At 60.6% G+C, this 12,859-nt stretch overlaps 5 protein-coding genes across 6 annotated transcripts; 4 read left to right on the top strand and 1 right to left on the bottom strand.

The window, feature by feature from the left end:
• Positions 1-1,180: 1,180 nt before the first annotated feature.
• On the top strand, positions 1,181-3,162 carry SRP68 (signal recognition particle subunit srp68; the record flags this gene model as incomplete). The annotated part of the gene is made up of 3 exons (XM_047989232.1): positions 1,181-1,371; positions 1,438-2,580; positions 2,637-3,162. The coding sequence occupies 3 exons, from the start codon at positions 1,181-1,183 to the stop codon at positions 3,160-3,162; spliced, it is 1,860 nt and encodes a 619-aa protein (XP_047845231.1).
• Positions 3,163-4,022: 860 nt separating this feature from the next.
• JDV02_007708 (uncharacterized protein) lies at positions 4,023-4,865 on the top strand (the record flags this gene model as incomplete). The annotated part of the gene is made up of 1 exon (XM_047989231.1): positions 4,023-4,865. The coding sequence occupies one exon, from the start codon at positions 4,023-4,025 to the stop codon at positions 4,863-4,865; it is 843 nt and encodes a 280-aa protein (XP_047845230.1).
• Positions 4,866-4,963: 98 nt separating this feature from the next.
• On the bottom strand, positions 4,964-8,683 carry SSC1 (Hsp70 ATPase ssc1). Of its 2 annotated transcripts, XM_047989230.1 has the most exons (3): positions 7,485-8,683; positions 7,195-7,399; positions 4,964-7,135 (listed from the first exon to the last, which is right to left on the bottom strand). In XM_047989230.1, exons 1-3 carry the CDS (start codon positions 7,509-7,511, stop codon positions 5,325-5,327), a joined length of 2,043 nt encoding a protein of 680 aa, XP_047845229.1. In that variant the 5' UTR covers positions 7,512-8,683; the 3' UTR covers positions 4,964-5,324. The 2 variants fall into 2 exon arrangements, with proteins under 2 accessions (XP_047845229.1, XP_047845228.1); XM_047989229.1 differs by lacking the exon at positions 7,485-8,683 and having other exon boundaries at positions 4,964-7,399.
• Positions 8,684-9,397: 714 nt separating this feature from the next.
• JDV02_007706 (uncharacterized protein) lies at positions 9,398-9,853 on the top strand (the record flags this gene model as incomplete). Its single annotated transcript, XM_047989228.1, has 1 exon — positions 9,398-9,853. The coding sequence occupies one exon, from the start codon at positions 9,398-9,400 to the stop codon at positions 9,851-9,853; it is 456 nt and encodes a 151-aa protein (XP_047845227.1).
• Positions 9,854-9,855: 2 nt separating this feature from the next.
• JDV02_007705 (uncharacterized protein) lies at positions 9,856-12,086 on the top strand (the record flags this gene model as incomplete). Its single annotated transcript, XM_047989227.1, has 4 exons — positions 9,856-9,878; positions 9,957-10,025; positions 10,126-11,943; positions 12,002-12,086. The coding sequence occupies 4 exons, from the start codon at positions 9,856-9,858 to the stop codon at positions 12,084-12,086; spliced, it is 1,995 nt and encodes a 664-aa protein (XP_047845226.1).
• Between the last annotated feature and the right edge of the window lie 773 nt (positions 12,087-12,859).

Raw genomic sequence — 12,859 nt, 5'->3', positions numbered from 1 at the left:
GGCAGTGTTGACGGTTGGCTTCGTCGTGTTAGTACAAAGCACTGGCTGACAGTCTCTGCTGGTGCCTACATTATACCTACCTAGTAGGTATTGCGGTCAGGCAGGGGGACAAAGCACAGACGACGACATTCTGAAAGCGTTGCCTGCACCAGGCGCCTACTTGACTACTACAAAAGAGTGCCCGCCAGGCATGTCACTCTTCCGTCGGCGACACCACCACCGACGTAGCACACTCACCTTGCTCAGTCAGTGAACGCGTACCTAATAAGCGAAACACTGCCCCCATCAGACAGTATGTGCTCGTGCTTTGTGGCCGGGCTGCCTCCCGGCCGCTGGCTAACCAACCGAACACGTTGCACGCACGCCTCACCGACTCGACTCAGCGCATCCAGCCTCCGCGGTAGCCGATGCCTTGGACCGACAATGGAGTGAGCGACATCGAGCTCGTGTTGTCTGGACGCGCTGAGTAGGGCTGGTGATGAGCCCTGCCTGCGACATGCACCCGCTAGCCTACCGTGCCAAGGTGCTTCGCTGAATGCACGTCGTAAGATGGCATCAGCCACAGCAGTGGCGTGGAATTGCCGGCATCGCATCGAACACCACCTCGCAGCCCGATCGCCCAACGGGCATGCATTGCAGGTCAGGTGCGCTTCACCGGTGCTAAAACGACAAGGCAGTGAGCGCTTGCGGCCCAGCTGGATTTCTGTGCTAGCCTTGGTCAACGGAGACGGCAATGCGCCGTGCATCAGATGGCGCAGGGTAGGCAGCTTTAACACGAAGCAAAGTTGGTGCGCAAGTGCATCGCAAGACGCGGCACATGAAAGATTACATAAGCCGATCAAGGTCACAAGGAGTGAGTGAGCAGCTGCATGTGAGGTACTTTGGTACTGTACGTACCCGCCCGAAGAGGAGAGGAAAGGCTCGACTTTTTTTTTTGGTGCCTGGACCAGGACACACACGCACGGTACGGTAACTACCTCCGTTCGACGACGGTTGGTGCTCGCTGCCCCGCCATCATCTCGTCCCCACTGGTGGCCACACACTCACATCCCTCTCTCGCAAGCCTCGACGTCGCGTGCAGGCCGACAGAACTCGCACGCCTCCGACCTGCCCTTGACCCAGGAATTGAGACCGAGCGTTCTGTCCCTGCGACACACGCACAGACACAGCCGGGGCGACAATGGACATCACCAGCTTCATCGTCCAAGGCCGCGACCAGGCTCTCCTCTACGGCGACTACTCCACCTACCACTCCCAGCTGGCCAAGCGCCTCCTCAACACCCGCAAGAAGCTGGGCATTGCGACCAGAAACCGCGGCAAGTTCCACAACAAGGACAAGGTCACTGCAGAGGATGTCGCCGCCAGTCATGAGTGAGCCCGGATCGACCGTACCCTGGCCGAGTGCCCTGCCAGACACTGACCTCATTGGGATACTAGACACGTTCACCTGTTGCTTCTGACGAGCGAGCGAGCTTTTGCTCAGGCTATGAGCATCAAGGCCGCGCACACCGCCGATCAAAAGGGCCTCTCCAGCCGCACGCGCTCCCACATCGTCTCGCGACTCGACAAGGCAGCCCGCGCCGCCCAGGACCTCGTCGATGCCCTCTCCCAAAAGTCTGTGTCTGGTGCGTCGGACAACGATGTCCTCGAGGCCAAGGCGTACGCCGCCCTCATCCGAGGCGCAATGCTGTTCGAAAAGCACACCTGGGAGCCCTGCCTCCAAAGCTACGCCGTCGCCCGCGTTGTCTACAGCGCCCTGGCGATGACCGGCAGCGGCGACCTATTCAAAGACCTGCTCTCCGAGACCATTGACCCCTCTATCCGATATGCCGCCTACCAACTCAAGACCCCCCGAACCGTTCCCATTCCCGCGATTGCGCGCAAGGCTTTCCCTCGGTCGGATGCAGAGCTGGTCCGTGAGGTGGACAAAATCGACCCGTCCATCCTGGCTGATGCCGATGCGGCGGCCAAGACTGGCATTACCGCGGAGAGCGCCCCGAGGACCCTGACGTGGCGATCCAGGGAAGTGCAGATCGAGGACGCCCAAATATCGCTGGCCTGGGCGTCCGTCGAGGCTGCCAAGTCACGTTTGGCTGCGGCCGTCGAGGTATCCAAGGACAAGGAGCCCCACGAGGTGGCTGCCGTGTACGACGAAATCTTGACGGCGACCCAAGACGCCGTGGATGCGACCAAGCAGGCCATTGACGAACTCAGGGCCGAGGGCGTCGCCCAGAGCGACCCCCGCATGCAGGGATTGCAGATCACCCGCACCGCCGTCAACTACGAGATGATCAGCTGGAGAATCGGCCGAAACCGCGTATTGACCGGTCCTCAGGATGGTGCGCCCGAAGTCTACGGCTCGCTGCGGCGGAAGAAGAAGTCCCAGGCTGCCGAGGACGCGGGCAGCAAGGAGAGGGAGTTACCTACGCGCAAGAAGCTGGTGAAGCTCAAAGAAAAGCTGGCACTTTACGACGGCACCCTCCAAAACCTCGAGTCCATTAACGAACTTCCCGGTGTAGCGGCCGATGAGGGACTCGCGTCAAGGCTTGACGCGGTTGCAAACTATTTTGAGTCGCTCAAGTAGGCCACTCCTGGCAAACTACCCACCTTGACAGCCTACTGACCTGCTTACCCAGATGTCTGTCGATTGCGCGCTCGCACGCCATCGTCGGAAACGTCGCCAACGCCCTGGCCCTGATCAGCCGAGCCGCAGAGCTGTGCCAGGAGTCAGCGTCGAAGCTGCCCAAGAGATCAGACACGACTGGCTCGTCGGCCCTGAACGTCGAAGTTACGTCGGAGTCAGTGGCGACCCTTGCGAGTCTGCTCGACGGCGAGCTGCAGCGACATCGTGCCATTGTTCACATCGACAACCTCCGCAAGGGCGAAGGCAACGAGGCGGGCCGGCGCTCCAGGATCCCGCTTCTCGAGCGGCTGCAGGAGTACCCCCCTAATGGTGTGGACCTGTCCAATATTGTCGAGTTCCCGCCCAAGCTGGCGCTCATCCCCATGAAGCCCATCTTCCTCGACGTCGCCTGGAACTACATTGACTACCCCGGCAAGACCAGTGCCGCCACAGCAACGCCGGCAGCGGCTCCCGGGCCGGCGAAGGAACAGCCCGCGCCGCAAGCGAAGAGAGGATGGTTCGGCTTCGGGAGGTCATAGACGCGGCACCAAATTCTGGAACGCCGTTCTACACAGCTTCCTGACAAAATTTTACCATCCCGATGATCATCCCTCCGTCTCGCCCACCCTTGTGACTATCGCTTCCTCTTCTGATTTTTTTTAAAACCTCTTTTCCATCCCTCCCCTCCTCTCCTCTTCTCTCTTCACGGATCCCCTTCCCGCTGTAGAGACTGCACGCCCCACGGCAGCAAACCTCCTCTCGGCCTCCCCGTCGCCCGCCCTTGGTTGGCGCGGTCTCGCGCGCCTTGCGCTGCGTGAGACTACCACTGCTACTAGGGTCTTGGGGAGGCCCCCCCCATGTCTCACACACGTCCAAGGGAGCCGTAGATGCGCCCGCGATGCTACCTGCGTTCCTCTCCCGCGCGGGTCTCCCGCGTATATTGGAATGAGGTGAGCTTCCCGAGGGTGGCAATGATCACTCCCTTGTGAAGACTGCCGTCTCTTCTCTTTTTTCTGTCATCTCTCTAGTGCGTGCGTGCGTGCGCTCGCTTCCTCTCCCACAAGCCCCCCCTCACTCTCTCACGCTCTCTCTGCTTGCGTTTCTCTTTAAGTCGCTCGCTTCTCTTCGTCGTGCCTCTCCGATCGTCGTTCAGCGACCTGATCTTTTGGTGTGCCAGTCGCCTCGTCTCTCATTCTCTCTCTCTTCTCCTTTGCGCGGACGGAGCTTAGATGCACTCTTGCTTCACCTTTACGCGGTTGGCCCAACAAGTCGTCGCGCCCACCACCACCACGACCTACTACTCTAACCAGCAGATACCGCTCCGGGACCTCGCATCCTCATCGCCCGCCACGACTGCACCCCACGCGCGCGCGCAGCACCCCGCGATCCGATCCTCCCCATGGTGCCCCGTCCCCCCCGGCCAGAGGCCTTCCTCACCCCTCGGCCGTCGTCGTCGTCGTCTGCTGCCTCGCTCTCCTCGCGGCTCGTCGGCCTCGTCGCCCCGTTCCTCGCGCCGCCGCCCGTCACTTCCTCCTCCTCTTCTACCGCCACAACCTCTTCATCATCATCATCATCGTCCTCCAACGACGACGGTAACCTCGCCGGGCACCACCCCACCGCCGCCGACGCCCCCGCCGCTCTCGCCCTCACGGCCGCCATATTCGCCTTCCTGCTCGTCTTCCTCCTCTCCCTCAGCCTCCGCCGGCGACGGCAGCGGCCCCGATGCGCCGCCGCCACCGCCGCCCTCTTCGCGCCGTTTGTCTATCCCTGGACCCGCAACCGAAGCCGCAGCAACACCAACAGAGCCGACGACATCACCAGTGCCCCCCACGACAACAGCAGCAGCGGGAGCTACAGCGGAGGCGGCAACCCCAATCGTCTCAGCCGCCATGAGATGACCTCGCGCCCGCAGTCGCTCTACGACCCCACGGGCTTCAACGTCGCGGCCGGGGCAGCGGCGAGTGCCCAGGCGGGTGGCGGCAGCCCGCGATCAGGCATGTACTTTCCCTACCTGATCCTCGGCGGAGGCGCCGCCCAGCAACAGCAACAGCAGCAACAGCAGCAGCAGCAGCAGCAGCAGCAGCAGCCGCTGCTAGAGCGCTACAGGGACGAGCCGCAGGATCCGCCGCTCGAGCTCGACGAGGCGACGTGGGAGAGGGCCGACGGAAAGGATGGGAGGCCAGACGTCCTGCACTGGCACGGGACCAACATGCTCAACACGGCTTGGGGTTGGATGGCTTGACCACCAAAGCGCCACTTCGGGCGTTATTTAATTCTTGTAATAAGGGTTCCTGCCACTTATTTTCACGGCATCATGGAGATACATTTCATCATTGAGACGTGGCATTTGCATTTGAAGCAACCGTAGTTGAGAGGGGGGAGCTGGTATTATCATCTACCTGTACAAGGCCTTGCACTTTTTCAAGCCATCCAAAAAAACAACAACGCTCCCCTGCGTGTCCATGCCGTCGTCTCATAAGCACAACCGGAGATGAACTCTCAAAGAGGTTTTGATGCTCCAACGCCAGAATCCCCCGCCAACCATGGTATTAAAAACATGGGACCAAAAGTGTGAAACGTCAAGCTGCGGCTGAGACGGGATATGATACACTGTAATACAACAAGAAGTCAAAGGGATCTATGTCGCTCCCCACGCTCCTCCAATATTCGGACAAATCATCAAGGTTCAGAAGCTACCTTTTCAAGGCTTGTTCTCGTCCTTCTTCTCGCCCTCGGGAGCCTGCTGCTCGCCCGAGGCCTGCTGGCCCTCGCCAGACTCGTTGCGAGCCTTGTGCATCTTATCAAAGAGGTTCAGGCTGGCCATCTGGAGCTCGTCCGTCTTCTCCTTGATCTCGGCGGCGGTGGCGGTGCCCTCGCCAGACTGGCTCTTGGCGACGAACTCACGGAGAGAGGCAATCTTCTCCTTGATGCCGTCGGCCTCGGCCTTGTCGAGCTTGTCGGCGTACTCGTTCAGGGCACGGTCGGTGTCGTTGAGGACGCTGTCGGCGCGGTTGGCAGCCTCGATGGCAGCCTTGCGCTCCTTGTCGGCCTCGGCGTACTTCTCGGAGTCCTCAACCATCTGCTGGATCTCGTTATCGGAGAGACCGGAGCCGGAGGCAATGGTGATGGACTGGTCCTTGTTGGTGGACTTGTCCTTGGCATGGACGTGGACGATGGAGTCGGCATCAATGTCGAAGGTGACCTCGACCTGGGGCACACCGCGGTGGGCAGGGGGGATGCCGACGAGCTGGAAGTTGCCCAGAAGCTTGTTGTCGCGGACAAGCTCACGCTCACCCTGATAGACCTTGATCTCGACAGCCGTCTGGAAATCGGCGGCGGTAGAGAAGACCTGGGACTTCTTGGTAGGAATGGTAGTGTTGCGGTTGATCAGACGGGTGAAGACGCCGCCCAGAGTCTCGATACCGAGGGACAGGGGGGTGACATCGAGGAGCAGCAGGTCCTTGACCTCACCGGAGAGGACGGCACCCTGGATGGCGGCACCGATGGCGACAGCCTCGTCAGGGTTGACGGACTTGGCGGGGTCGCGGCCGAAGATGCCCTTGACGGACTCGGCGACCTTGGGCATGCGAGTCATGCCACCGACGAGGATGACCTCCTGGATCTCCTTGGGCTGGAGGCTGGCGTCCTTGAGGGCCTTGCGGACGGGCTCGATGGTGCGGCTGATGAGAGGGTCCACCATCTTCTCGAGCTGGGCGCGGGTGAGCTTCATGTTGATGTGCTTGGGGCCAGAGGAGTCGGCGGTGATGAAGGGCAGGTTGATGTCGGTCTGGAGAGACGACGACAGCTCGATCTTGGCCTTCTCGGCGGCCTCACGGATACGCTGGATGGCCATGCGGTCGCCAGACAGATCGATACCAGAGGTCTTCTTGAAGTCGGCAACCATGTGGCGGACGAGGTGGATGTCGAAGTCCTCACCGCCCAGGTGGGTGTCACCGTTGGTGGACTTGACCTCGAAGACGCCGTTCTGGATCTCGAGGATGGAGATATCGAAGGTGCCACCACCAAGATCGTAGACGGCGACGACGCGGTCAGCCTCCTTCTCGAGACCGTAAGCGAGGGCAGCGGCCGTTGGCTCGTTGACGACACGGAGAACGTTGAGACCGGCAATCTGGCCAGCGTCCTTGGTGCTCTGGCGCTGGGCGTCGTTGAAGTAGGCAGGGACAGTGACGACGGCGTTCTTAACAGGCTTGGACAGGTAGGCCTCGGCGGTCTCCTTCATCTTGTTGAGGACAAAGCCACCAATCTGCGAGGGAGAGTACTTCTGGTCGCGAGCAGAGACCCAGGCATCGCCGTTGGAGTGCTGGACGATCTTGTAGGGAACCTCCTTGATATCGCGCTGGACCTCAGGGTCGGTGAACTTGCGTCCTATTAACCGCTTGGTGGCGAACAGGGTGTTCTCTGGGTTGACGACGGCCTGTCGCTTGGCGGCGACACCGACGAGGCGCTCGCCGTCTTCGGCGAAGGCAACAACGGAGGGAGTAGTACGGGCACCTGAAGAGGCCAAGTCAGCAAGTTGGAACGACCGTATTGAATCTTGGCTGGATACTCACCCTCGGAGTTCTCAATAATGCGAGGAACCTTGCCCTCCATGATGGCGACGGCAGAGTTGGTGGTACCCAGATCGATGCCGATCACGGAACCCTGAACTTTGCCCTCACCCTCGGCAGCCGTAGACTCATAGCGAGCGAATCTGTTGGCCAGAGGAGCCCTGGCGAAGGCGGCCGAGCGGGCTGTGATGGGGGTAGCTCGGGGAAGCTGATGGGGAGAGTCAGCAGCTGTTGCATGCGGTTCGCGGCGCGACCCGGCGCACGCGCTCAGGAGGAGAATAATGGACACTTACAGCTCGGGAGAGACGCGAAGCCAGCATCTTGATTGTGAAGATGTGGATACAAATTACAAGAAATGAGGGAGGATGACAGCGCGCTCAAGGAAGGGGTATGAAGGAGGAGGGTATGGGAGGGAAGTGATATAGAGGGATGGAGACAGAGATGGTGAGAGGAAGGAGAAGGAAGCGAATTTTTTTGGCCCGAGAAAAATGGATAACCCCGGCCATAGAAGCCGAAGGAAGGAGGCAATGAATGGGCAGGCGGGTCCCCACAGCGCGCCCCCCCAATTACCCAATTGCGGGAGCGGAAGGCGGCGCATCATAATTCCGGGCGACCAAGAGCTTCTGGGAGATGCCACAGGGGCCGCGACCGGGGGAGAAGCTAGGGGGCCAATCAGAGTTAGCATTGGGTTTGCGACGTTTCTATGACGCCTCGTTTGGGGAGGTGGTCTGGTGCTGTGTTCGTCGATGAGATGCAAAGTCCGGTGGGTGACACGACGCCGGGATATCGGAGGCTTTACAAGCTCTTGTCGAATGTATATGTGTTGGAAGTCGCGAGGAAGCAAAGTCAATGGCGCCCAAACTGGGGTGAGGTTCAGCGAGCAGGGCTGGCTGCTGGATAGCACACGGTAGCTGAACGTAGGGGAGATCTGGTGTCACTGATTGGGGTCCGGCTGGTCTCGAGGGGCGTCCACGGCCAATGGGTCTCGGCATCACGTGTGGCAGCGACTTGATTGAAGGCCGGCGTGAGAAGACACGGGCGGTGACAACGACAATGACGCCAGACAAGCACGTCACACCCACTGGTAGCCTCTGCCCTCACGTGGTGACCATGGAAACGGAGGAGCGCCGCGCCGCCCGCAACTTGTAGGGCGACGAGAAGTGCTACGGCAGTGTCCACGAGGGTTTCTATTTTTGCCGGCCTACGGTCGTTGCGTTGCGTGTGACTGTGTATTCCGCATTAGGTAGGTGAAGAGCGACGACATCTCGTCAAGCTCCTAGTCGAGACTGAGAGAGGCTAAAACCAGGGAGCCCGAGTGGGGGACATTGATGAGGGTCGGGCAATTGCAGGACGAGGGGTCGCCGGCATGGCACGCAAATGGCTGGATCCTGACCGCCCCGGCACCGTGGTGGACTAGCTGGTGATGCGCTGAGCCATGCCAAAGCAGCGAGCGAGCTGGCCATGCTTAGGTGGGAAGGTTCCTTGGGGAGAGACGGGAGGGCTCCATGGGGACGAGCGGAGGCCACCGGGGGGGGGGAGGGGGGGTGCTAGGACCGTCTGAGTAGTAACTAGTAGCAGCGATGTGAGGCGATGTGAGTTTGGGTCAATGTTCGTCGGTACGTCGTTGGGAGGAAGGATGAATGGATGGTTGTCAACGAGTGCAGTGATACAAGTTGACGACATGGGGCTTCTAGATACCTATGGCAGTTTGGCGCACCGACGCAGTTTTTTCTCCGTCAAGCAGGCAGGCAGGACACTAATAACAGGTAGAATACCACCTCTTGGAGGGCTGGCCACGACGTCATCCCATGCCGCCGAAGTGGGAGCTGAGGTCAGAGCCCGCCCACCTGCAGTAAGATAAGGTACCTACGTACCAGTACCTGGGCCGCCCGCCGGCTCAGCGCCTTGGCCGAGGTCGCTGCCAGGCCCTGCGCTCCGGAAGCCGCCCGTGGGCCCCCCTTTGGACCAACTCGGGGCGCCCAACCCAGCCGCCTGGTGCGCTGAGCTGCTTGCTACCCGCTCGCTTCAGTGCTTGCCTGATGAGGTGCCCGTCCGCCCGTCCGTTGTCCGTCCACTGGCCGGCCGTTGCTTCCTGCTGCCGCTGTTGCTGCTGCCGCCGCCGCCGCCGCCGCCGCCTCCACTACGCCGCGCTCCACTACGATTGAAGTTACCTTAGGTACTAACCTTGCGCTGCGCTACGCTGCAAATGCAAATGCAACTGCAACTCGTCCGTCCTTGTCCATCCAATCCATCCACATCACATCACCTCACCACCACACCTCACCTCGTCGTCACCGCCGCCCGCCGCTTCTTGCCCAACGTCGTCGCCGTCGCCGCCCACCGCCGCAGGGCCTCGCTTGCTCCTCTGCTCTATCCACCCCCGCCATCCGACGACTGCCTTGCCGTTCTCGACCCGGGCGCACGCAACAACCCGTCGCCGGCCTCGGCTCCAGCTGCGACCCTCTCTCATCCATCCACCAGAGCTCCCCGCCCGCACGCACGCCCGCCGAGCCGCCGCCGAGTCGCCGACCCAGCCTGGACCGCCAAGGGCACGCGACACTCCACCTGGCCTCCGCCGCAGGCGGCCAGCCGGGCATATCTTGACCGCGTCGCAGACTCGCCGTCGCCCGGCACTGACCCGCGGCAGGGCCGGTGCCTCTGACCATGGCAGCAAACGATGATAATCCGTGGGTGACCTCGCCGAGAGCTGCTGCCCACTCCATCGCACCACCTCTTGCTAATCGCGCCACGCTCGGCTTCCGTAGATCCTATCCGACCGAAAGCATCGTCTCGAAAAAGGGGCGCAAGCATTACCGCGTTCCCGTACGATCACAGTGCGTGCCCGAGCCTACTTACCCCCCCCCCCCCCAACGCCTCCCTCGGCCTCCGGCTTCCTGTGCTGCGGATGTGCTGATGCATCATCATCCACTATAGACACTGGCAGCTGCGGTCCCTCATCAGCGCTGAGAAGCGACACATTGTCTACTTCCCCGGCGGCAGCGGTAGCAACCATGTCCAACGCCTCAACATACTCACCCGGGAGTGCGAGACCCTCAAGCTCCTGACCTTTGCGCCGCGCTGCTTGGTCGCCGAGAACGGTTGGCTTTGCTGTGGCAGCGAGACGGGCGAGTTTGTTGCCATCCATCTCGAAGAAAGCAATGACGATAACCAATCTGGGCTGGGCTTTGAGCTCGACGCCGAGACCCGACAGCAGCTGGGCCTCGATGGACTGCGTGATGACCCTTTGCTCTCCCTCCTCGCTCAAGCCCGCAGGTCGAACAAGAGCTTGATCGCCAAGAGCATGAAGTTGGCCAAGGACCGCGTCAATTGCGTCACCCTCTGGTTCCCCCCAGCCATCCTGACGCCTTCCCCAGAGGCCTACACCGAAGGCGTCGCCGTCCTGGCCAACAACGATCGCACCGTCGTCCTCGTCAGCCTCAGGGACTTTGAGCGCAGCGACAAGACGGAACCGCTCGACGTGGTCACGTATCCCGATTTTGTCAACAGAGCCATCATTTCCCCAGACGGGCAGCTTCTCATCGCCATATTAGATGACCCGTATCTATATGTCCACGTCCGTGGCGCACGCTCCGACGAGTCTCCCTCCTCGTCGTCGGCGGCGGACAACGCTGGTCACGGCAGATATCGGTGGGAGTTGAAGCAGAGGTTTCTGCTCAAGAGCCAGCGAAAGGACGACCGGTCAGACAGCCGCGGGAGCTTCGCCGCGTGCTTCTCTTCGTCGGGCGCCTACCTGGCAGTGGGAACACAACACGGCACCATTTCCATATTCGACACGACCCTCCTTACCGTCTACGGCGCGGACCCTCTCATCACCACATTCAAGTCTTCACGGCCAGAAAGCGGCCCCGGTGCCGTTCGGGACATGGCCTTTTGCCCTGGTCCATTCGACATCCTCGCGTGGACAGAGGATCGCGGCCACGTGGGCTTTGCTGACATGCGAAGCAACTTCATCACGCGCCAGATTGTCGACATCAACGTTGAAGCTGACTTTGAACACGTCGATATACTTGACCGTAACACCATCGACCCACGCCTGCTGCACAGCCAGGCCGAGCGACGGGGTAACCGATCGCCCTCGACGGCCACCGCTCGGAGGCGGCACGGAGAGGGACTGGATACTTTGAACCAGCCGCTAACCGCCAACGAGACGCTGGTGCTCGAAGCGATCCAGGGCGACCGGCGCCGCCGAGACAGAATAAGCCAGCGAAACAACGAGGCCGGGACGCGGCCAGGGGACCTGACCTGGACGTACTTATCCAACTTGCGGCCGTCTGCCAACGATGGCGACTCCTCGCGGCCGAGGGAGCGCAGCAGCAGCGTCGGCCGGGCCATGACCGACATGCTAGGGTCGTACCGGGACCAGCGGGCGGAACGCCTGCGCAGCACCCGGCAATATGTCCGGGAGGCGTCGGCGGAGCAGCGACAGGCGCTGCGCCGCCCCGAGCAGAGCCTTGTCGACAGGATCGGGGAGGCGGTGGCGGCTGTGCGCGACCAGCGCGACCGGCCAGACCCGTCGTACTTGAACGTCCTCGAGATCCTGCAGGCTAGGGAGCGCCCCGGAGACGAACACGACGACTCGGCGCTGCTGGCGCCGCTAGTCAACCAGGCGATGAATCGATGGGAGGAAAGCGCTATACGGGGTACGCTGGCGGCCGACCACGGTGTGTTCGAGGTGCCTCCCTCGCCCGACAACACAGCCGGCCTGGCCTGGACCTCGGACGGGCGAACACTGCAAGTCCCTCTGACGCATGTTATTTGACAAGTACAGGTTACTGACGTATTGGCGCAGGTTCATCGGTGCCCAGAACGGCATCTACCAAGTACAAATCAACGTCCACAGCCGCAAGTTCTGCCCGAGCATCACAATGAGCTGAGTGGAGTGCGCGTGCGAGGACAGCAACTGTTTTGCTCCTTCTTCGATGAAATGCTATTCCTCATGATCGGCGTTTTCGAGGTTTTTGTCCCTCGTGCTGGTCGACATGCGGCGTCCCGGTACTGTCGGATTTCATTCTCCTTTGGCCTCAAACTTGTGTAGCAACTGAAACGACGAAAAATTATCTCGCTTTTTTTTTTCCTTTTCTGCAGCCTTTTCATACAGCGCTGCTGTTTTATGACGGAGGGCGGGGCCGACGTGCTAATGACACGGGAACAAGGGATGGAGGGTGGCAGACACTGACCAGACGAAGCGTTATTTGACCCCAGCCCAGGACTCGGGTGCGAGTTCTTCGCGCTATCGTTATGTTGCATAGTATATCCTGGGGCAGGCATACGGCATTCATTCGCTACCCTGGGCTTGCGTATGTTTTTGCGTGTACGTGTGTGCATGTGTGCATGTTTGTTTTGCTGCTTCTTGCCGTGGACATGGTCTTCGCCGTGGGACAAGGACGTTTATGGTCTTCGGGACATGTTGCTCGCATTCTAATGCTGTATGATATTCGAATACGTTTGAATGCTGGCCTGGAGTTTGGACGCGGCCGCAGATGCGAACGAACGAACCGTGGGCAGAGACAAAAAAGATGACATTGTGCTTGACCGACTGACTCCTTGTGATGGATGGAAAGTAGTATATGTTTCCATGTGCAACAGGTATATGCGATGGATATATCGCGAAAGAGCCCGTCGAAACGCTAGACAAATCTTCACACAA

Source organism: Purpureocillium takamizusanense, chromosome 7 (genome assembly GCF_022605165.1).
Source record: "Purpureocillium takamizusanense chromosome 7, complete sequence".
NCBI classification, from domain to species: domain Eukaryota; kingdom Fungi; phylum Ascomycota; class Sordariomycetes; order Hypocreales; family Ophiocordycipitaceae; genus Purpureocillium; species Purpureocillium takamizusanense.
Note: the sequence above shows the minus strand (reverse complement) of the source record. Positions and strands in the feature narration are given on the sequence as shown.

Coding starts and splice junctions, on each gene's coding strand:
- SSC1 (XM_047989230.1), bottom strand. CDS start 7,511: ATGCTGGCTTCGCGTCTCTCCCGAGCT. Junction 7,400..7,484: donor CTTCGCGTCTCTCCCGAGCT/GTAAGTGTCCAT, acceptor TCTCCCCATCAG/CTTCCCCGAGCTACCCCCAT. Junction 7,136..7,194: donor CATTATTGAGAACTCCGAGG/GTGAGTATCCAG, acceptor TGGCCTCTTCAG/GTGCCCGTACTACTCCCTCC.